We start from the raw sequence: 21,839 nt of genomic DNA, 5'->3' as shown, positions 1-21,839 counted from the left end.
AAACACAAAAATGTAATGCATTATGAATTTATTGCCAGTAGATTCAAAAAAGCTTTTAACGGTAAAAATGTTTAAATGACTACTAATCTTCTGTGAATGAAACATTAACAAAATATTCATTATCAGTACTGCAACTCTTTGCCATAGATTGGTGCAGAAAATTCACATTTTTACAGATTAGGCTGTGTTGTAAATAGCCCACTTTACATTACATAATGGCACCTTAATGCTACACTCCTTTTGTGGTTGCTTTGCTTCAGCACAGCCCTTGCCTTATGCCCAGCTGCTGCTGGGTCAGTTCTCAGTGGGCAGGAAGGCCAGGTCCTGGCTGAGGTGTTCCTTGAGCCAGGGCATCAGGGAGAAGAGGCTGATGTAGAAGTCCCGGGCGTTAGGAGGGGGGTTTTCGCTGGAGAACTTAGCGGACTCGCAAACGTTCATAGTGCCCCAACTGAGAACTCCAACCTGGAAGATCACAGAGCACATGTTCAAGATGTATAGTACAACATGTGTTCAACCTAACACTCTGCTAAAGAAAACCTCTTAGAAATAATCAGCTTTAGACACGCTGAACTGTTTTTCTATTGTAGGTTTCTGTGGTTTATTTGTAGTCACATTTAAAGAGACAGTATGCCACTTTATGAAGCATCTAGAACTGGTATCTTAAAATATTTTTTTATTGTATATGGTCAAGTGAAGGACAGAGAAACACAATTTTTGTTCCAACTAGCTGTCTAGGCTATGCAATTATGATGTGGACCAACCCACAACCAATAAATAAATACATTCACATTTCACAGCACATTGCCAAAAATCATGAGTTATCATGCTAGCAAGCCTTTTATCATTGCCAACTGTGTTAATGGTGGTGTTTGTAAGGTCTTTGCATGCCTTTTCAGCAGTTAGATTGCTAGTTTTTCACCAGAACTCCTCACTGCTACTGAGAACAATGGTAGTGATCAGCGCCTTCTACTTACTTGTCCTGTTCTGTATTTTGATAAAAGATGTTGTGCAGTCATGCTTGAGTTCAAGTGCATCAAATTGTCAAGAGTGAGGGAAATCAAGAATAGTATGTGCCTACTGATCTAGGTAACCTCCTCCATCATTTCTGTTGGTTGTCTACACTTACCTGAAAATAACGCATTCTTTTACGAAGGAACAAAGCACCCCCAGAATCACCTGAAAACATGAAATATTTCAGCATCTGAGAAATCCATGTAGAGAGAATATATCATCAATAGCTGAAAGTTGCACTGTTATTTAGAGTACTCTATACTGCAAATGTAGTAAGTAGGTGAGAGAACGATGATAAATTGTTGAATGATCGTGACATAAGGTTTTGGCAGTCAAGGCCCCCCAGTAAGTGCAGTAGTGTGTGTGTGTGTGTGTGTGTGTTTCTGAATGTCTTTGCCTGTGAGGATGTAGTAATTTGTGTTGTGTGTCTGTCTAGTTACCTTTACAGGACATTGCATCTTTGTGCCCTTTTGATCCTCCGGTACACATGAACCTGTCAGTCACCACCTCAGTCACAGAAGCTGTTGTGTCCTTTGAGAAAGTGTCCTTAACCATCTCAACGCACTTAGGCCTCTACAGACATCACAAACATTACCAAAGACTGAGCACTGAATACAAACAGGTAAACAGACAATTGACAACTTTGGAATAAAAAAACCTACTGACATCAAAAACTCACCCTCTCAGTCCCCAGCTGGATGTGGGTCTGCATCCGTTTTATCCCATCACGCGTCTTACTCATGAAGTGAGCCTGTGTCTCGCTCTGACCAAGGAGAGCACTCTCTGCACGCACATATTCACATTCGCTTTCATTAGTGTACTTTCACAGTTTAAAAACAACTAGTGACATAAGAGGAAAATTAAACTGAACCCTCTCAGCAAAACTGAGAATCAAGTTGAATATTTGGAACATCTTTTCTCACATGTGGGGGTGGGGGGGGGATACACCACACAATGGATTGACTTCGAGTCTTTGCCAGTAAGAGCATGGCTTGATCCTGACAATAAAGGTGATCTCTTACCATGCTGGGCACAGGTGGAATTGAGCATTTTCAGAGCTCGACTTGAAGGTACAGTGCAGGGTAAACAGATGGGCCTGTGGGGACAGTATGGCAGTCATTCATCCTGTCCAGCCCAGAAACTCAAAGGACATGAAAACACTTGTTGTAAGGTGTTGGAAATTACTGAGTGGAAATCAAAGTAGACCCTATGTTTCATACAGCAACACAGAACAACAATATGTTTCCTGGTGTGCCATTTGTGACTACTTTTTCAAAACTTACATTTTGTATCATGGGTATGGTATGTACACATTTACATTTTTTCCAAGTCTGTTGTAAACTACCTTGTCTTGTATGAGGCTGATATTTTTCTCTCCATTTTTATTAAGGCAATGTCATAGTCATAAAACTCTTTCACATTCTTCAACCGAAGCCTTTGAACGTTGTATTGCGGGTGTATGGATACGATTGCTGCCTTCACTATTTCATTCATCCCTGTGTTCCATAACAAAAAAGAGCAGTATCAGATTATTGCGCTAACATGGATTTAGCATGGATTCCCGTGTAGCCCATAGACATGTATAGATCTATATACTGTATGTCTATGGTGTAGCCTACCTCTGGAAAGATTCATTTTGGAATCATCATTTGTACGTCGCTTTGGATAAAAGCGTCTGCTAAATGACTTAATGTAAATGTAAATGTAAGCACATAAAATAATAAAAGCCCTATTGCGTAAAAAAAATATTTTTGTCACCAACCATTTGTAACGGTTACATCCTTAGCATCAGCAGTTTTATTGCCACCATCCACTGTGGGTTTAGTCAGACAGTGGGCTGCAGTGAGGACCCATGATGGAGACAGCAGAGAGCCCTGGCAGGCACTTCCTTCCTGAATGGTAAAAAAAAAAGGGTTAAGCCGGTGTGCTCACCACTTCAAACAGTCCTGTTACACTCCGATCAATGTGAAATACTGTACCTTGAGACAATACACATTTTATTTGTGGACGTATGTGTTTACAGCACACACTGATATGTGACATGATATTAAAAAAGAAACACTTTTACACATGATGAGACTATTCTCATGACCATAATGAATGTCTTAACATCACAAATAAGGTGGCACGGTGGCTCAGTTGCTTGCACTGCTTGCACTGCAGCCTCACAGCAAGAAGGTCATGGGTTCGATTCCCGCATGGGGCGCTGTTGGCTCTGGGGGGCAGGTCCTCCCCAGACCTTCAGTGCTCAGGTGGGCTATCTCCCGGGCCTTTCTGTGTGGAGTTTGCATGTTCTCCCCGTGTTCACAAGAGGTTTCCTCTGCTAAAAAACATGCAACAGAACACTCTTCGTCGGACCAAGACAGACGGGTCATCTCCCCGGGCGCTTGAAAAAAAAAAGAAGCTGCCCACTGCTCCTGGGGTCCTGGAGGAAGGACAGTCCGGGATGGGATAAATGCAGAAGCTAAATTCACAAAACGACCTCAGGCCTGCGTGTGTGTGTGTCCTGTGTCGCCTTCATGTATTCACGTGTGTCGCTTGTGCGATTAAAGTCTTATCAGACTATTATTATTATTATATATATAACTGTTATAACTGTTATTATTATACACATTGACCACAACAAACATAATGGACAGGAGGCAAAAAAAATGTGTTTAGCCTGAAATTTTTCTTCATTTCAGAAGTGATTTGACTACATCCTTTTGCTAAATACCATGCAGTGCAATATTATAAACCTTCACATTGACATGACCACACATACCCAGTTGACAATAACATGCCAAGGCCTTGTCTCTGCTGAGTCTCTTCTACCCTCTTCCTCCTCTCTCGCCACACCGCACATGGTCACTGCCTTGTCACCTGGGAAAACAGACATTTCATATTTGGTGGTATTGGTAGCAATTTGGCTAATTAGAATTACTAACACCTGACATTGCACCCACTGATCATTTTGTTGAAGACCTTTCCGAGCTGTTTATAGTCCTTCAGAATGAACACATGTTCTTCGTCCCTCTTTTTGGATGCAAGATCATTGAGCTCCTTCTTGTTCACGCTTGGTCCGACACCAAACACATACACATCTTAGAAGGTAAGAAAAAGGTATTTAGATACCCTGATTTCACTGTATATGTTACCAAAGGCTTCAAACATACAGACAAAGCTCTCTGTACGATTCCTCAGGGCACAAGCAACATTATCAGTATGATCCAGGTCATCATTATTCATCCAAGTAGAAATTCATGGATTCAGCCACAAAAATAGTAGGCAGTTGATGTTGATGACTGAATTAGGCAACCAAAACCATACACAATACAGACCCTGAATGGGGTGCTATGTCAGAGACTGGGAATAGAGAAAAGTAAAACACTCACTGTACAAACATTTTTTATAGTTATTGGGACAAAGAGACACAGGTGCATCTCTGTAGGGATCCTTTCCATATGGTTAGACCCTTATTATAACATTTTCAAGCCTGTCAGTGGCTAAAACGAGGTTTACCTTGGCGTGCCGGCTTGCTCCATAGGATTGCATTGTATAGTCGTTTTACGGTTGCCAGCTATATACTTTTGCAATATATGAAATCAATATATTTTTTATAAAGAAATAAAAATATGAAAGGTATATTTGTTTACATACAGTATATAAGCATTCTCTAGAGGTATGTTTTTATTCAGCAGTAAAGTTGCTGGGTTTGTTCTAGCCTTTCAGACACATTTAGCTGTTGCCACTGTGACTGACCAAGGAGGTTCTCCTCTGTTTGATCTGCAAGCGTAGTATAATTAAACAAGTCACGAATTTGGTGTTGTATGGCCTTGTGACTGCCTCCTGTGTTTGATTGCCCTTCAGAGAGAGGGAGAGAGAGATTTTCATGTTAGTTACTAAAGCGAAAATATACAATCTCATGTTGAGAATCTTGAAATTGACAGCATGTTCTCTAGGTTTAATTTTGGAGACCTGTCACGGTCTCTTTTCATCTACCTTGCGGTGTGCTTTAAGTCATCAAATATTACACACTAAACAAAATGGAATGTGGTTGGCAAATTCTGTTCATTTAAAATTTACCATCTGTTGTAATGAGAATAACATTTGGTGTTTCATTAAATGCAGGCCTGGTTTTGAGCAATGACAAGTGTTCATAAACATTCTTCAGTGCACTGTGAAGGTTGGTTCCTGTTTTTCCTTCATGACCTAAAACAGAGAGTTCACTGAGTTACTAGACTGCATTGCCATTGCCCCACTGACAGTACAACCTGTATTGGTTTGGTATTCATGCGTTTAAGTATGTAAATGATAAAGGCAAAGTCTCCATTGAAAGGATTGAACCAGACTGAACTGAAAATAATCTCTGTGGTTCTAAGATATGTAGCTGAATGTCTTCTGCTACAAGGACTGACAACAAAATGTATAAATTTTTTTTTTTTTAAAACCTACTTTCATATTTAAAATTCTCAAGTTTCTTCAGAACTTGAGACGTTTGGTCACTGTTATGTTGGGTAATGCCCACGATCACTTTGGCTGTGCTGGCGAAGGAGATGATGTGGAATTTCAGGGTGACTTCATAACTGTCCAGCTGAGAGACAAGTTCACTTTCATTACATTCTCCAGACACAACTCTGACTCATTGTCAGTAGTAGATCAACATGTAGAAAGCAAGCTTAGTCGGGTGGACACATACTGTACCTTGCCGATGAGGCTGGCAACTGCACTCCTTGCCTCTTCAAAGTTCTCCTCACTGATGCTGCCGGAGCTGTCCATCAGGATAAATACATTTAGACGTCCCTTTTGTATTTGGATAGTCCTCGCATAAGACTGGGCTGAAAAAGCCAGAAAAAATCATTTAGGGTGTTCACACACACACACACACACAGAGAGAGAGAGTTTCATACAACTTCAAGAAGTAGAAGTGCAGTCACTTGTATCATACTTGGCTCTTACCAATAGATGGCGCTACAGCACCAGAAAGGTATTTTGCAACTGCATAGTTTCAACTAGTCCAGCCTCCTGTCCTTAATTTAGTGTTTTATTCACTCTGTGATTTCTGTCCCTATATTGTCCCTATCGTCTAAATCAAACACTCAATTTACTGAATAGGTAACATGGTTTTTATCTTGGCAGATTTTAAGAAGAAAACTGTTGATGAGACATTTAAGATGACATGAGAGATGGAAATGGAATAATTCTTGGTAATCTCAACTCCTTCATTTTGATTCTCCATTTAGAGGAGGCGAACAACAGGGCTGTCAACCAGAGGGTGCCCAGATAACGCCTGACTCAGGAAGAGTTCTCACCCAGATTGTCTACAACTGACTGATTTCTGCTTCAAGTTTGTATCTACCTGACCTTTCAATGTGATGTTGCCATTTCAGAAGTCTATAATAAACTATACTATACTAAACTATACTATACTATACTAAACTATATTATACTATACTTTACTATACTATACTATACTATACTATACTATACAAATAAGCTTATATCACCTTTCTTTTTAAACTCGGGAGAAGAATAGTCCATGAGAGATGACAAGGATCCTCCCATAGCTTGGGCCACTGTGTTGGGAGAATCAAAGCCATACCAAGCTGTCAGGAGAAGAACAGATACATGTCAGTTCATGTCAAGCAGATGCTTTTCATTTCAATGAATGTGTACAGATGAATCCCACGCATTTAAACGTTCATGTGTTACCCACAAGCTTAGCATTACCAGGATGCCCCACAATGTATCAGTCGTGACTTGAGCAGATAAATCAATATGGGTGTATAGCCTTTCATTTGGACACTGATGGTACCAAGATATGCAGTACTAGTTCTGGTTCTTGCAAAAATGCATTTAAAAAACACATCCGATAGCTTTAGTGGACTCATAGATAGTTTCTAACCCTGACAGCGGACCGGTGCACCACTCCACTCCCTGGACTCTAGACACACTCTTTCAGCGCTGCCCAGCAGGTCTAGTTTCAGTTCACATCTGTACTGGACCTTGTCCCCAATCTGAAAGTGGTTTCCTGATCGCCGGCCCCCTGGTGGGACACCAGGATTGGTGCAATCGTCCCCTAAAATGAAAGACAAAAAATTATAATTAAACAATTAGAAAACATCGCTGAAAATACTAGTTCCTCTGAAAATATTACACATTGTCTCTGAGTTTTGTCTTCAGAAGCCAGACTGTTAACCAGATTGTGCATACTCACATGTATGTTTTATGGTTTCTATATTGTGCATTGTGTGGGTTTTCATAGCATTGGCCCACCCATTATAGTTCTCCGTTGGTCTCTTATATAAATTCTCATCTTATTTGATGAGCTCTTGGTTCGTACCTGATGCTCTCTTACCCTGATCATCACATATCGGCGTTTCACCCGTCCACGCGCCCCATGCGGTGCACACCCGCTCATCTGAACCTTGCAAGGTGAAGCCACTGTGACAGGAGAATGTCTGATTCTCCCCAACTTTGGACCACTGCGGCCGGGGCCATATCTCCCCATTATCTAGCTGCATCTGAGCCGGACACAATATTTCTGAGAGGAAGACATGAGGAGAGAAAGCAAAAAAAGCAAAAAAAAGAGACAGACAGAAAGAGCTCACATCGTACATAGCATGTATGTGATTCTCCATATCGTATATTGTCAACTTATTTCAACTTAATTGTTTCCAACAGAGACTTTGTCCTATTGTTTGCCAGCAGGAATGACACAAGCTCAAAGCAGACCACCCCATGATGGACAGACAAAGGGAGAGAGAGAACGTGTTTGTATGTAAGGTTCACAAATACTAAACAATACAGTAATATTGTAATAATCACATATCTGTGTCTTTATCAACCAAGACAACCAATTTAACATATGTGGCCCAAGAGTTACCAAAGTAACCAGGAGAGAACCTTTAGACCTCCTACACACCTTTACATACAGCCCGCGACAGAGCCCTCCCACCGGGCTGTCTCATAGAAGTCCACTCGCCATCTGCCCCACACACGCGCTGGCTGACTGGGTAAGGGGTGAAGTTGTCTGGGCACGTGTATGTCAGCACGCTGCCCTTCATGCCCCCATTAGAGTAGGACACTTGGCCTTTGCTGAGGGTCTCCGAGAGGGAACAGTTCATCTCTTCTTCCTCATAATCCACATCATAGTCTGGCTTCAGATCTAACAAAATGGATAGGGGATAATCATGTATGATAGATAGAACACACAAGTTGAAAAAAAAAACCCAGCCATGGTCATTCACGCCATTATATAAAAGCCAATAAGACGGAGTAAATGTGTGTGCTACTTTGGTTTCATATCATCTCACAAACAACCTTGATCAAAATGTCCTATTTACCTCCATTATTTTAATTATTTAAATATTTAAGTATTAAGCTGTGTGCCAAGTTACCAAGAGACAACAACATCACAGCCCTCTCTGATAAAAAGCTGACCAGTAACAAGTCCAATCCTCATTCACTATGTCACATACGCATTCCTCCACTTTCCCTCCCTTCCCCCCTTCAAAATTACTTTTGCACTCAGCAACAACAGAGTTCCCACTGGCTGATTTGGACCATTGTCCATCTGAACAGGTTCTAGAGCTCACTGGGTAGGGCACAGAGCCAGGCGGGCACTTATACGTGAGGACACTTAAATCATTTCCCCCGTCGGAGTATTCAACATCGCCTCCTGTGATGGACTCGGATGTCGAACAGTCAGGTGGTCCATAGTCATAATAATCTGTAATCAACAATATATAACACCTGCAACAGTTTAAAGGCAATCATTTCGTATTGTTCTTATCGTATTGTTTTGCATTCTGAAAAGCTTTTATTTAATTTTGTATTTGTATCTGCAAATAAACATTGTTATGTCAAGATCTAATTGCTGACTTTACAGCGTACACACATTACAGCATTCCAGCATCTATGTACATCTGTTTATCTCTTCAGAAAAGAGATAAATGCGTTCCTTTGTACTTGTGTAAAAGTGCAGCATTTATCCCCAGTGTTAGAGTAATTGTACCAACAGCAACAGCAACAACTACAATGACATAGTTTGACTTGACATTACCTTCAGTGAAAGTGGTGTGCAGCAAGATGAAACACAGAAGGACACTGAACATATTCACGGCTAGTCTGTGTTTAGAGCAATCCTCTGCCAGTGTTGACGTCCCTGCCTAGACTGCAGCATTCCAGGTCTTAACACACACAGTTATATTTGGGGAAGGTTTACAAATTAACTTCTGTAATATTGAGCAACACAAGAACCAACCCTATTTTGTTGCTGACTTAAAAAAATCCTATTTTCCTGTGTCAACAAAAAAGCCAACAACTATTCTTCTTCTTGCTGTTATTATTATTATGGTTATTATCATTATTATTATGTTTTCTTCCAGCAGTTTCCAACAATCATAAATACATGCTAATACATCAACAAAATGAGAGATCACTGTGAAACTGCAAAACACCAAACTCAAGCAAGGATGAAAGGGTATAATTAGGTTGAAATTGTGTTCATAATGTTAATAGTATACTATACTAGTATAGTTGGTCTCTTTCTTTGTGTCTCTCTGTGTGTGTAAATGGTTGAGATTAGAAGATCATTACAGAGCATTAGTTGTAGGCCAAGACCCCCTCCCTCCCCCTCCTCCCCCCTACTTTTGGCCTTCTCATTTCTCTCAGCTGACTCGGCTTTGCTTCAACTGAGGAGGTCTTTACGTTTCTAATTGGAAATTACACACCCAGAAGAATAGAAGAGGAAAAGTCCACCTCACACTGAGAAACCAAGCAGCCAAGCAACAAAAGGCCAAAAACAGTCTGTGTGGACATTTCTACCTCAAATTACAGTCTACTGTAACTTGCATACCACTGAGAGATTATGGAGAAGCTTTTTCATCAGTGACTATATCAATTATTTACGATGGTCAGAGACTTCGTTTGTTTGGCACCGTGAAGTCGCCTATGGCCTTAACATCGGAGGTCTGGATCCAATGGATAAGTAGACTAAGCCGTCATCACTGAACATGGTACTGACGGGAGTGAAACAAATGCGAATAGCTCCGAACCGACAGGAGAAAACCATTCAAATGGCCGTGAATTTCTCAGACTATCCTCATCTGAAGCATTGTTTAATCTAGCACGAGAGATTGAATGTCTTGTTTTCACTGTTGTGAAGCTGTCCAGCATGTACAATTGCTACAAGCGAAGATGACTGATCTGACAGAAATATCCTTAGACTCAGAATCTGATATCTATAAGGTAGGCCTTAACTGCTTTGTTGTTTTTCTTTAGTTAATTTGTTAGCAGGCCTACTGTTAAGGGCTTTATGGTCTTTTAAACATTGTGTCTCAATTTACAGAACGTATACTGCAATCCTGCCTTTGAGCCAGAAAATGAGCGGGAGGAAACAAGGCAAGAATTCAAAACTCATGTCTCCGCACCGGAGATCAATAAGACGTCAGAAACAAGTGAGACCTATATTGTGATACACGTCTTAGGACCCTCTAGCAAAAAAATGAAACAAATTCGTATCCAATGACTGAAACTTAACCTTCTTTTATAGTAACTGGATTCAATTGATACATTTTTTAAAGACTTTAAAAACGTAAAAAGTATTGATTAGCCTATTATTGTTTGTAAAAATGGATTTAGTCACAGATTTGATCTGCTTTGTGTAGCCCATAAGTGTTTTAACTTAAGGCCTTGCGTTAGTGTCTGTTGTAATGTTTCGGTATTATTTCCTTCTTTTTCCTGGTATGTTGCACAAGGCAATGGGATGCTGAGCCTTTGTGTGGTCCGTCTGAGAGGGCCTTGGTGTGGCTGGGGAGCCTTGGTGGTGTCGGCAGCCGCATTACTTCTTGTGACAGCTTTAGGACTAACACTGATTCTCATTCTAACTCGTGAGTTCAGGATCTTTACCTTGACTGTTAATCATCCCTATATGTTGTATGGGTGTAACATGCATTTTTGGCAAGGATAACACTGTTTTAGTTTGCAGGAGCTGTTACCTTCATGTCTTAACTTTTTTCATTCAAGAAATATTCCACACTGATGGTCACGCCCTCAAAGTTGAAACTTTCTGGGGTCTGGCATCTGATACCTTCTGATAACGTTCTTTTTTATAGAGATACAAAGAACCCTTTATGGATATAGACTTTAGTTTTGTATAGCATGCACATCAAATTTACAAGGTAGCTTTAGGAATGTGATCTGATTTCCCAACAGAACTAAATGGACCTACTTCAGAACCTGGCCTGGTGTCACCTTTAGACTCGTGGAGTGGAGATGGCGTGTCCCACACCCCAGCAAGACCCACCACCTACTCCTTCACTCAGAGCCCTGTGCCAACTCTCAGTGGGCAAGACCCCACCTCCCCTTCCAGTAAATGTTTGTTCTGTGTGTTTGTTCTCTCTGTTCCATGTGTGACAAGCCAGCAATGCATAATAGGACAAAACTAACCAACCAACCAAACAAACAAACAAATATAGTGGGTCAGAAATTCACACAGTGAGAATGGATGTCAGGGCTTTGTCTGGTACACACTGTAAATAATGAATTCATATCAGGAGATTCATGCTAGCTAGATGTTTTCACTGCTGAAAGGAGGAATCTGCATTTTGTAGTCTAACTCTGACTTATGCTTTGAGTTAACAAATATATATATTTCGTGCATACAAAGGAATAGACGATTGAATAAGCAGGTGTGTGCCGGTGGTCAGCGTGGTCAGATCTCATTTAGGCACACCTTCTTTTTGTGTTTGTGTTTGGATTTGTGTTTCCAGAATGTGGGGGTGTCTTGACAGACACAGAGGGCTCTTTCAACTCTCCCAACCACCCGGGCTCATATCCCCCTGATTTGCTGTGTGTGTGGGTGATCCGGGTGCAACCCCCAAGCCTAGTGCAGATCCACGTGTCCTCACTGGACATCGAGGGGCCCTCCCCCTGCCTGTTTGATTGGCTAGAGGTTCGAGAGGAGACCGAGCAGACCTCCACTGTAACCAGGTGAGTGGAGGCAAACAGCTCCGTACTCCCTTGAGTATTTTCTATTAATTATTGTATTCATTTCTTGACTAAAGGGGATATCATGAATATAGGACAGGTTTTCATCAGGTATTTGCTACTTTATCTTGGGTGAACAAAATAATGTGTGACCCTTAACATTTGAGGAACACAAACCTTTAACAATTCAATATGAAGAACACCCTGTTTAATGTTGCACATTGGATGTTGAACAACTTTGGCATAGGGTGGATGTTTGCCCTGTCAGTCACTTTAATTAGAGTATCTAATGTACGTCTCTCTACTCCCCAGGTTCTGTGGTAATGTGTCCCCTCCCACCGTCAACACCAACAGCAGCACAGTGTGGGTCAGCTTCCGGTCAGATGGGAGTATCGCAAGGAATGGTTTCACAGCCCAGTACCACTCCATTTTACCTGGGCAGAGTGAGTTCAATGGAAAAAGATGCAGAGCCTAGCCTTAATGCCACAGAATGTTGTACACCTAGCATACATCTAAGTAGTGGATTTGTAACCCATTAAATTTGACAAGAGCACATACGCATATCAGTGTAAGATAAAGTTAAGCAAGCTTGCCAGCATGGCATGGATTTGTTAGCAGTGGTATCTCTCATTTAGAATCATAACCTTGGCTTGTTAGACAGTGGCGTATAGCTTGAGCCAAGGGAACCGTTTTGTTCACTCCTATTGTAGGTGCTGAAGCCTTCGTAGTGTTGTTATGCAAGTGTTACTAAGCTTCTCTTCCCTGACCTGTTCTTGATCTGCATTATGAATGGTAGACTGATAAGCTGTTGGTATGCACTAAAACTCATAATCACCCCATCTTATCTGCAGATTACAATATGTTTAAGTAAATCTGTGCAGAGATTCTGGAGTTGTAGAGATGAACAGGAGTGGAATGTCATGAGAATCTGTTGTGGTACTGAACACTGTGTGAACACTGAAAAGCTGTTGAACAATGATGTAAAATGATTCTCTATTAAAAAGAGAATATTTTGTCAATGTTACCGTTTTAATGGGAGTGTATGTGTACATGCATGTGTGTATGTGTGTGTGTTTGTGTATTTTAATTACCTTCAGAGAGCTGTTCCAGGGAAGAGTTTATGTGTGATAATGGCCGTTGTCTCTTGCCTGTGTCTGTTTGCGATGGCCAGCCAAACTGTCTGGACCAAACTGATGAGGCTAACTGCAGTCACAAGCACAAGGGTAGGTATTAGGGGCCTTTGCAGGTCTATGCTGGAAGGGTACACTTAGAAACCCAAACTTTCTGAGTGGTATCACCTACTTTAGCTATGAATGGCAGGACTGTTGTTTTGGGGACGTGACAATGGTACACTTAAATGTTATTATCTTCTTTCGGTTATTTGTGTGACGTCCTTTCTGTGAACTTACTGGCAATGCTGAGGATCATTTCTGTTTCCATAAGGAAGGAAAACCACACATTAAATTTGTCTTATTTTTGAACTGTTGCAGTATCAGTGAAAGGTAATCACAAACTAGCTCTTGCTTAGTTTCATCTTGATTCAGGCTTCTTTTTTTCTGTTATTAGAATGTGGTGGCCAGAAGAGTGGATTGCAGGGCTCCTTCTCCAGTCCAAACCACCCCAAGCCCTATCCCCATCAACAGGTATAATAAATGCAATCACAAGCTTGTTATCTTATGCCCCTTCATAATTTACCAATCTCTTTGGTCACTATGACACAGTGTGCAAGTTCGGTTTAAGTTTTGGTCTCACGAGGGTGTTACTGTATTGCTCACCGGCTCCACCTAAAGGCCAGCGCATGCACTTTTTTTCCAGTCAATTGTAATTCTGTGAAGCGAGACATATCTGCATGTATTAGTGCGTGTGGTCCTTGTGAATGTAACCTCTGCTGTTAACATTGAATTGCCAAACTCTACCAGTTGAATAACAAGAGTAGTAGTCTTTCAGTCTAAAAGTAACGCACACAGTAGGACCTTTTAGGAAATGATAAGATGCCTCATATCCCTGTGTGCAGCTTTGCACCTGGCATATATCTGTGGAGGATGGGCACGTCATAAAGCTGAATTTCCGTAACTTCAGCCTGGAAACTCAAGATGTGTGTGAGTTTGACTACGTGGAAGTGCGTGACAGTTCTGAAACTGGGGACGACAGTGTTCTTGGCCGGTAAGACATCTACCAGTGATTCTTAGCGCTGCTTCCTCTTTTGAATCTGCTGGACGTGCTCAGCTTGTGTTCAACTTGTCTTCACTGTCTTGTTTGCATTCTTAGTGTAACTCTTTCCAATATTCCTCATCCCGAATCAAGTAAATCCGCAGATGGCCCTTTTGCATCTGTCCAATGAGCTCAATTTGTTTATTGTCCATTTGTTATCCTGTATTTATATCAGCTGACACGCTTCAAAGAGATGTCCGTACACATACTTGTGTGGCTCCTGGCTTCAAGTGAATGACAGCCATAGAGACACTTAGTTATGATCTCACAAGCCCTCTTTGATTTCTGAATGTAGCGATGCGTATTGAGTGATTACCCAGCATCCTGTGCTGCTGTAGGTACTGTGGATCAGGACTCCCTCCTGATTTGACCTCCTCCGGCCCCGTCATGACTGTGGTCTTTGTGGCGGACGAGGGAGTGGCGGACAGCGGCTTCTACGCTTCCTACCAGGCCATTCCTCTCTCCGAGAGTGAGTCCCACTGCCAGTGACACATGGGAGTGTTCTTTTCTGAAAACTACATTTTCTTCTTAAATGATGGAAACCAACTAATGAATAGTAAAATTAAAGTTAATTCAATTAAAATTAGTTTAAGTTAATTCAAATGAAAGAATAGCCATTTTTTTAACCTGAGAATGTTGATTGTAACTTCTTGCCATTTCAAACGGAGCTGTGAAGACTAACTGTACATTTTGTAAAACTAAGTTTTTCATTTAGATTTAGTTCAATTATCTACTGGTATGTGTGATACAAAATACAGAACTGGCAAGAAAGGCAGGGTGCTCTAGGTTGCCTGTTGCGTGTAGAATGTGCATCTTGTCCTGTAGTAACTGTGCTGATGACGAGCTGGTGCTCTTGTTCATCAGGGACGTGCAGCTCAGGTCAGTTTGCATGTGGCAGTGGGGAGTGTCTGCATCCACAGTGGCTGTGTGACGGATGGAATGACTGTGCCGACGGCGCGGACGAAATGGACTGTGCCAACTCCACTTATCCCCCGATCAGTGAGAACACATGTGCTTCTACTGGGCCGCTCCCTTAAAGTCACATGTCATATTTAGCCATTTGTTGTATTTGTTGTTGTTTGACTATCATCTCTCTCCATATCAGTGAAAAATTCAACAATTCAGATAGCATCTGCCTATTAAACAGATCTGAGCCATTCCAGAGATTGCTGCTACCATGGGAATCCTTGAAACATATTCAGTGTAACATTCCTCAGTGACTGTCAGACAAAAATGATTCAGACTGGTTGGATTACACAAACTAAAAACTGTGGGTTTGAGGGCTCGTGGCAGTTAGCTGATCCACCTGTTCCATGTTTCCTCAGCATCATCCTGCGAGCCCGTCCAGGTGGAGATGTGCCAGGGCCTGTCCTATAACCTCACCTCCTTCCCCAACATCTGGCTCTCCATTGCCGACCAGCGGGAGGCAGCGGCCATGCTGCAGCAGTACAGAGTGAGTGTCAAACCCACCACACCAGAGGAAAGATCAGGGCTATGCACATGCCAAGAATGGGGTCACATGCAGGTTGTGACATTATGGGATAATGGATAATAACTCGCCCTAGTGTTGGGCCTTTAGTGGCTCCAGTGTGACACTAATAAAACATAAGAGTACTGAAAGCCAATGCATGGATTATCAGTGTTTTCCATTGTGGTACAAACCATAAATAATCTCCAGTCAAACACTAGATGAACACATCATTCTTACATAGCAACACTATGTTTTCGTAATGGAATCAACAGAGTACTGTGCTGACCAATCGGTGCGTCCTTAGGTGCTGATGGAGCTGGCGTGTTTCGAGCCCTTGCGTAAGCTGGTGTGCGGCATGTTCCTGCCCCAGTGCAGCCCCCAGGGCGGGGTGCTGCAGCCGTGCTGGTCGGTGTGCTCGGCCGCGGAGCAGCAGTGCGGGCAGGTCCTGGACCTCTTCTCCCTCAGCTGGCCCTTCAACTGCCAGCTGCTGCCAGACTCGGACGATCCCGTCAAGTGCTCTCTCCCGTAACTGCAACACGGCACACTGGTGACAGTTGTACACTTCTGCCTGTTGGCTGTTTATTATTACCTGATAATAACTGTTGAAGTGTTTGAAATTCAGTATTCAGTTGTGCTGCCGGCTGGTGTGGTAATCATCAGATATCACAGCTGTTTCCACTTGCTGGGCTAAGACTCTGTGAGCAGATGCAGCCCCGAAAGGATGAAGACAGACACCTTTCCTCCACTTGGCGCCAGTAAAATGCATGTTTTTCCAAGGGCACAGTTGCCAAACCCTTCGAAGAAACCAGACTTCTGCCTTTTTTCACATCTAGATGCCTTCCAAGAGACAAGACGTTTGCCCTCTTACACATTCTGGAGAGTGCGTTGTCAACTTTTGACAAAAACATCAACTACCTCTCCTTGGGTCACTTGCTATGCTAAAAAGGGTGCTTTTTGCTACTGTCTGTGGACACCCATTCTATGAACCTGACTACCACACTGCCACTGAGATCACATACTTCAGTTATGATCACATTGTCACGAGTCCTTTTCAGTTTGCATAATGTCCCTCGCAGTGATAAAGTATAGACATAGACATGGTGGCAACCCTTGCTAAAACACAAATAATGACCATATTTTGTCCTTGCTTTATACTACTCTATGAATTCACATTCTACCAACTTATCTGTAATGACAAAACGTTCACCAACATTTCAACCATCATGTCATTAAATACATTTATTTGAAATATTTATATTAGTACATCTCTGTGTGATAATGTACATTAACTGTGGGATAGAATTATCTTACTTGACTGCAATTAAATCTTATTGCATTAGAGCACATGTATATTGCATTCAAAATTCCTTTTGCCAATTGCCTTAAACTTCCATGGTGCAGGAAAATGTTTAATATATATTAATATACTTGATATTGTTCCTTGACCAGTAATAAGAATATGGCCAGGGAAATCCAAATGAAATACCACACTTGTTTCCTTGTATCATATTTGCCTTATAATTGTATCATATCATAATCATTTTAACTGGATGTCTTTACATAGAAAGACTGCAATTATTTAAGAGAAATGAAAACGGATGACTTTTTATTCCAGGCTTTTGCTTACGGCCATTATTTTACAATGGCCATAGAAGTTAAAGCAAGAGGAAAGGGACACCAGCGCCGCCAGATATGCCAGACCACACCTATCGTGTTACCTGATCAGAAATAGCCGAAGCATATTTGAAGTCATTTTTCAGATCGGTTTTAACCTCCTGAGTAGGAGATTTATGCGTTTCTGTGTCTGAGGTAAGGGATAATATATCAAGTTCCCTCCCCCCATTGCATTACCAGTCATCACAGTTCTGTGTGTTTTGGCAGTAACTCAGCTGAGGCTTGGTTTCCATGGGAGCAAATGGATGGATCAGTGGGCTGGGCTGCTATGGCGACACAATGATTTTGAGTGTGTGATCCAAGGCTATGGCCGTGAGACCCCAGACACGGTGCTTCCCGTTCCGGAACACCGGGAGAGTGTAGCCGTAGCGGTCGCCTGTGCGGAAGTTTGTGTAGCCCTGGTTCACCGGGTTGCACACATGAGCCAGGGTGAGCGTGAAGATCTCCTCCACCTGGAAGGAGGAAAGGAAAGGACGTGTAGAGGATTTTATTCTTCACTGAATATTAGAGGTTCCTTCATAGCGCAAGAAGATTTCATACGCCCAATAATAATAACAATAAAAACAATAAAGACTCAATAATAATACTAACTTATTGACGGAGTTGTGGAAACTGAAAGCATCAGAACATACCTCACTAGGATTAGAGCATCAGGACATACCTCACTAGGATTAGAGTATCAGGACATACCTCACTAGGATTAGAGCATCAGGACATACCTCACTAGGATTAGAGCATCAGAACATACCTCACTAGGATTAGAGCATCAGAACATACCTCACTAGGATTAGAGCATCAGAACATACCTCACTAGGATTAGAGCATCAGGACATACCTCACTAGGATTAGAGTATCAGGACATACCTCACTAGGATTAGAGCATCAGAACATACCTCACTAGGATTAGAGCATCAGAACATACCTCACTAGGATTAGAGCATCAGAACATACCTCACTAGGATTAGAGCATCAGGACATACCTCACTAGGATTAGAGTATCAGGACATACCTCACTAGGATTAGAGTATCAGGACATACCTCACTAGGATTAGAGCATCAGGACATACCTCACTAGGATTAGAGCATCAGGACATACCTCACTAGGATTAGAGCATCAGGACATACCTCACTAGGATTAGAGTATCAGAAACATACCTCACTAGGATTAGAGCATCAGGACATACCTCACTAGGATTAGAGCATCAGGACATACCTCACTAGGATTAGGCCGAAATGACAGGGCCTCCAGGGGCCCAAGGTTAGCGAGTACCGGAGCGATCATCATGCCAGACTGGAAATCAGGAAATCAGGAAATCACACAAATTAGATTTCAATGTTTCAGTACAGTAACTGATTGCGCTAATCACTAAACTAGGATGCATTCCTAAACTGATCAGTAAACGTGATCCTGTGTGTAGCTTTAACTCCACAGAAATCCATCTCCCTTCATGTGTGCACACAAAAACTTTTGGAAGACTGGGAAGCCAAACTCCAAAAAGTATCCAGGTCCACATCCATGTTTAACAACCACCAGAGTGTCAGCAGCTAGAATACTGAATTATTTTGCTGTAGATCACTGCAACTGGACCTATAGTCTTCCTGTGGTAAGCCAAGCCAAGCCATGTCAATTTCTGCTCAGGTACTTTGAATAAAAAAAAAAAAAAAAGTATCTCCTCACAAAAAGAAAGGCAATGCAGCTATCAAAATTGTTGAATGTGGTCCACATTGACCGGATACAAATAGTATACTGTTAGTAATTATAGTAATACAGTCATGTGTTATCCTCCTTTTTTAGTATGGTTTCAATGAGAGAGAAGGTGAGAGGGATTTCTCCTACGATGTCCTTAAACTGTATTTTCAGGCTGTGGCACAGACATTAAAAGCTATTCGGAGGTGTGAAGTACTAAATCTCGTATATCCACTATGCTAATGTCTAGTTTCTCTAAGCTGCCCAGGAAGAGCGAGACTCAGAAGTAAGCTCTTATCTGGGGTAGGGGACGGGCAGGGTTTGAGCCCTGTGGACGGGTGTACCACTCGTGAGACGTGACTGACCAGTTCAAACTTACCAGGTCTCGCAGAGGCTTGAGAACGCCCCACACCTGATCCGCTCTCACGGTAACCCCCAATTCTTCACGAGCCTCCCGCAGAGCTGTGGCCACAACGTCCTGGTCCGCAGGGTCTTTCTTACCGCCTGCAAAACTGAACAGTAACAAATGAGAAGAGTGATTACCACGACATGTGTACAGATCTGTGTCGTGATGATTGTGTTTTGTGTTCTATGTGTGTTTGTGTGTCTGAAACAGGCATTGCAGCTAGGTAAAAGTGTTGTGTTTACATGTGCAGCCAATCTGATTAGACACACACAGTGTGCATGTTTTGGAAAAGTGCATTTCTCAAGATTCGTGATGTAAACATGGGTGTAGATGTGTAATGTACATGAATCTGAGTATGATAACATGGCAAGTGCCCCCCCCACCCCCAACACATTCCAAACAAGTCCACTCACCAGACATCGCCCTTGTGCCTGCCCTTGAGCATGCTGGAGCGGAGAGTGAAGAGGAAAGCAGTATCTCCCCCTACAGTGCAGAGGCACACCAGCACGGATGCCCAACTCTTCCCCTTGTCCTTCTGGTACAGTGCTGCGTTGGGCTCTAGCCTCTTCCGACACCTGGCCTCATTCTCCGCAGACAGGCAGTCCTCCAGGGCTACCTTCAGTTGGGCAGCACCATGCATACCACGGGCCTGGATCGCCAGGTGCTGTTCCCGCAAACTACCTGTGAAGGTGCTGCGAGTCCACAGTGTTGGTGTAGATACAAGTGACCGAGGAAACAGAAGCTTATGAGACCCACTGAGAAATGACACTGATGAATGAGAATGCTGTCGACTCTCTATATTGCATGGTATGGTAGGACCACCTTTCTGCTTACCGGCTTGGCTATGACTGCGCAGTAAGAGGCACTTGAGGTCAGACCTGCACAAGGTCTCAAGATTGATCAAATGCTTGATTGAAATGGTTTGACAGTGGTTGTGTGAAGATGGTGGCTGTGCACTACAAAAAACATGTGTGTTCATAGGTAGTTTCAGGCGGTGTGAACTGGGAGTACTTCTAGTCGGTTCATCTTGGGCTGGAGGGCTGTAAGTGTCAGAAGACCCGTTGGTTGAGTATGTTTCTCTGAGGACGATTTTCTCTTTCTTTCTTGCAGGGTCATGAGGTAGTTCTCCTTGAATTTCATCCTCCTTCTTCAGGCAACATGATCTCTCAAGGAACCCATGGGAGAGCGCCCTTCTTCCTTCTATCCCATTACATTTCTGGTGTCTGGGACAAATGGACGGCAGGGCCTCTTTAGAAAGTAGGAGTAGGAGTGATCTATGGGCCCCTTTTAGGCTTGGTGAGGCCACTAGCTGGGGACTCCTAAACATCCTAAATCAGAGGCAGAAATAGTGGATCATAAGTCTTGTACGTATCTACATAGATGTTAATACCCGCGTTCAGCACGTTCAATAGACTCGCCATAAATGTTTATGCCTTATTAATATGGTTTAAAGAGCTGACTCTCAAGTAAACAAACAAAAAAAGAACTGTATATGCGGCCATCAAGATAACTTACTGGACATGCAACTCGGTCCTTATAGTAGCTAACTAACTTGTGGCCTCGTTTGGCTAACGTCAAACACGTAGAAGCTCACTGGATAGCAAACAACTACGATAGCATCTGATTAAATGTAACATAAGTTCAGACAGAAACAGCATTATCGCTAGTGAGTGTTCTTTGGCGTCTGTCTGCCAAATGTCTGTGAAAGCCTAACAGTTATATTAGAAAATCTTGTCACCCTGTCACTTAGCTAAGTTAACTTAAGTTACCCAGCTAGCTAAACGTTACAGTTTGCTAGCTACTTGCTTAACTATTTAGAATTTCACTTTCACTTAAAATAGCTTTCCAGCTAATCTAATAAAGTCACAGTTCACTGCCAAAATACGACACGAATCTCAAGATAAATACTGCTGTAATCAGAGCGCTGAACTAAGATGATCTAGCAAAACAAGCCTTGATTTAACACTTCAACTACATAACGTTAGCTAAACAGCAGCTAAGGGATAGTGTCTCTACTGCTTCACTTGGCTCAAGGACGAGTGCTGGCAGACCTCCAAACTGCAAGAACCATTTGTACTCATTTGTTCTAGCAGACATGCTAACTAGCAGATAACCACTAAACATGCAAACCAAAATAGAACGTGGTACATACAGTCCATACCAAAAAATTCTAGACAACAAGATACGCCGAAATACAGTAAATCCGGTATTTGTCAAAGTTGCCCAATGACTCAAATTAATAATCAGCGTCAACTCACCTTGTACCATGCTAGCCTTAGCTCCACATTCGAAACAAACTGTTCACTTTATCTCTGGTGGTACAACTGTAGGGCTTGCCACTACTTAATATGGCTCCAAGGATAATGCCTCACTTATCTCCGATTTGCCCTCTCTATCTTAAAGCACCC

At 42.2% G+C, this 21,839-nt stretch overlaps 3 protein-coding genes across 5 annotated transcripts; 1 reads left to right on the top strand and 2 right to left on the bottom strand.

Annotated features, from left to right (window-relative positions):
• Positions 1-11: 11 nt before the first annotated feature.
• Positions 12-9,174, bottom strand: si:ch1073-280e3.1 (complement C2). The gene is made up of 19 exons (XM_012837944.2): positions 9,056-9,174; positions 8,513-8,722; positions 7,916-8,158; positions 7,349-7,534; positions 6,896-7,069; positions 6,498-6,596; positions 5,695-5,828; positions 5,446-5,584; positions 5,077-5,202; positions 4,753-4,854; positions 3,957-4,094; positions 3,776-3,873; positions 2,774-2,903; positions 2,357-2,507; positions 2,034-2,107; positions 1,691-1,794; positions 1,452-1,584; positions 1,127-1,176; positions 12-462 (listed from the first exon to the last, which is right to left on the bottom strand). Exons 1-19 carry the CDS (start codon positions 9,105-9,107, stop codon positions 295-297), a joined length of 2,511 nt encoding a protein of 836 aa, XP_012693398.2. The 5' UTR covers positions 9,108-9,174; the 3' UTR covers positions 12-294.
• Positions 9,175-10,173: 999 nt separating this feature from the next.
• On the top strand, positions 10,174-16,913 carry LOC105909264 (membrane frizzled-related protein). Its single transcript, XM_031573069.1, has 13 exons — positions 10,174-10,242; positions 10,343-10,451; positions 10,752-10,883; positions 11,209-11,364; positions 11,766-11,985; positions 12,295-12,425; positions 13,080-13,205; positions 13,549-13,625; positions 13,997-14,145; positions 14,532-14,662; positions 15,058-15,192; positions 15,519-15,646; positions 15,969-16,913. Exons 1-13 carry the CDS (start codon positions 10,192-10,194, stop codon positions 16,191-16,193), a joined length of 1,770 nt encoding a protein of 589 aa, XP_031428929.1. The 5' UTR covers positions 10,174-10,191; the 3' UTR covers positions 16,194-16,913.
• Positions 16,877-21,776, bottom strand: nudt8 (nudix (nucleoside diphosphate linked moiety X)-type motif 8). 3 transcript variants are annotated; one of them, XM_031573072.2, is made up of 6 exons: positions 21,690-21,776; positions 20,266-20,759; positions 19,845-20,123; positions 19,405-19,537; positions 18,552-18,629; positions 16,877-17,790 (listed from the first exon to the last, which is right to left on the bottom strand). In XM_031573072.2, exons 3-6 carry the CDS (start codon positions 20,069-20,071, stop codon positions 17,605-17,607), a joined length of 624 nt encoding a protein of 207 aa, XP_031428932.1. In that variant the 5' UTR covers positions 20,072-20,123; positions 20,266-20,759; positions 21,690-21,776; the 3' UTR covers positions 16,877-17,604. The 3 variants fall into 3 exon arrangements, with proteins under 3 accessions (XP_031428932.1, XP_012693405.2, XP_031428931.1); XM_012837951.3 differs by having other exon boundaries at positions 19,845-20,759; XM_031573071.2 differs by having other exon boundaries at positions 19,845-20,654; positions 21,690-21,752.
• Between the last annotated feature and the right edge of the window lie 63 nt (positions 21,777-21,839).

Source organism: Clupea harengus, chromosome 9 (assembly GCF_900700415.2).
Source record: "Clupea harengus chromosome 9, Ch_v2.0.2, whole genome shotgun sequence".
In the NCBI taxonomy this organism is placed as follows: Eukaryota; Metazoa; Chordata; class Actinopteri; order Clupeiformes; family Clupeidae; genus Clupea; species Clupea harengus.
This window is presented reverse-complemented; position numbering and strand designations above follow the sequence as displayed.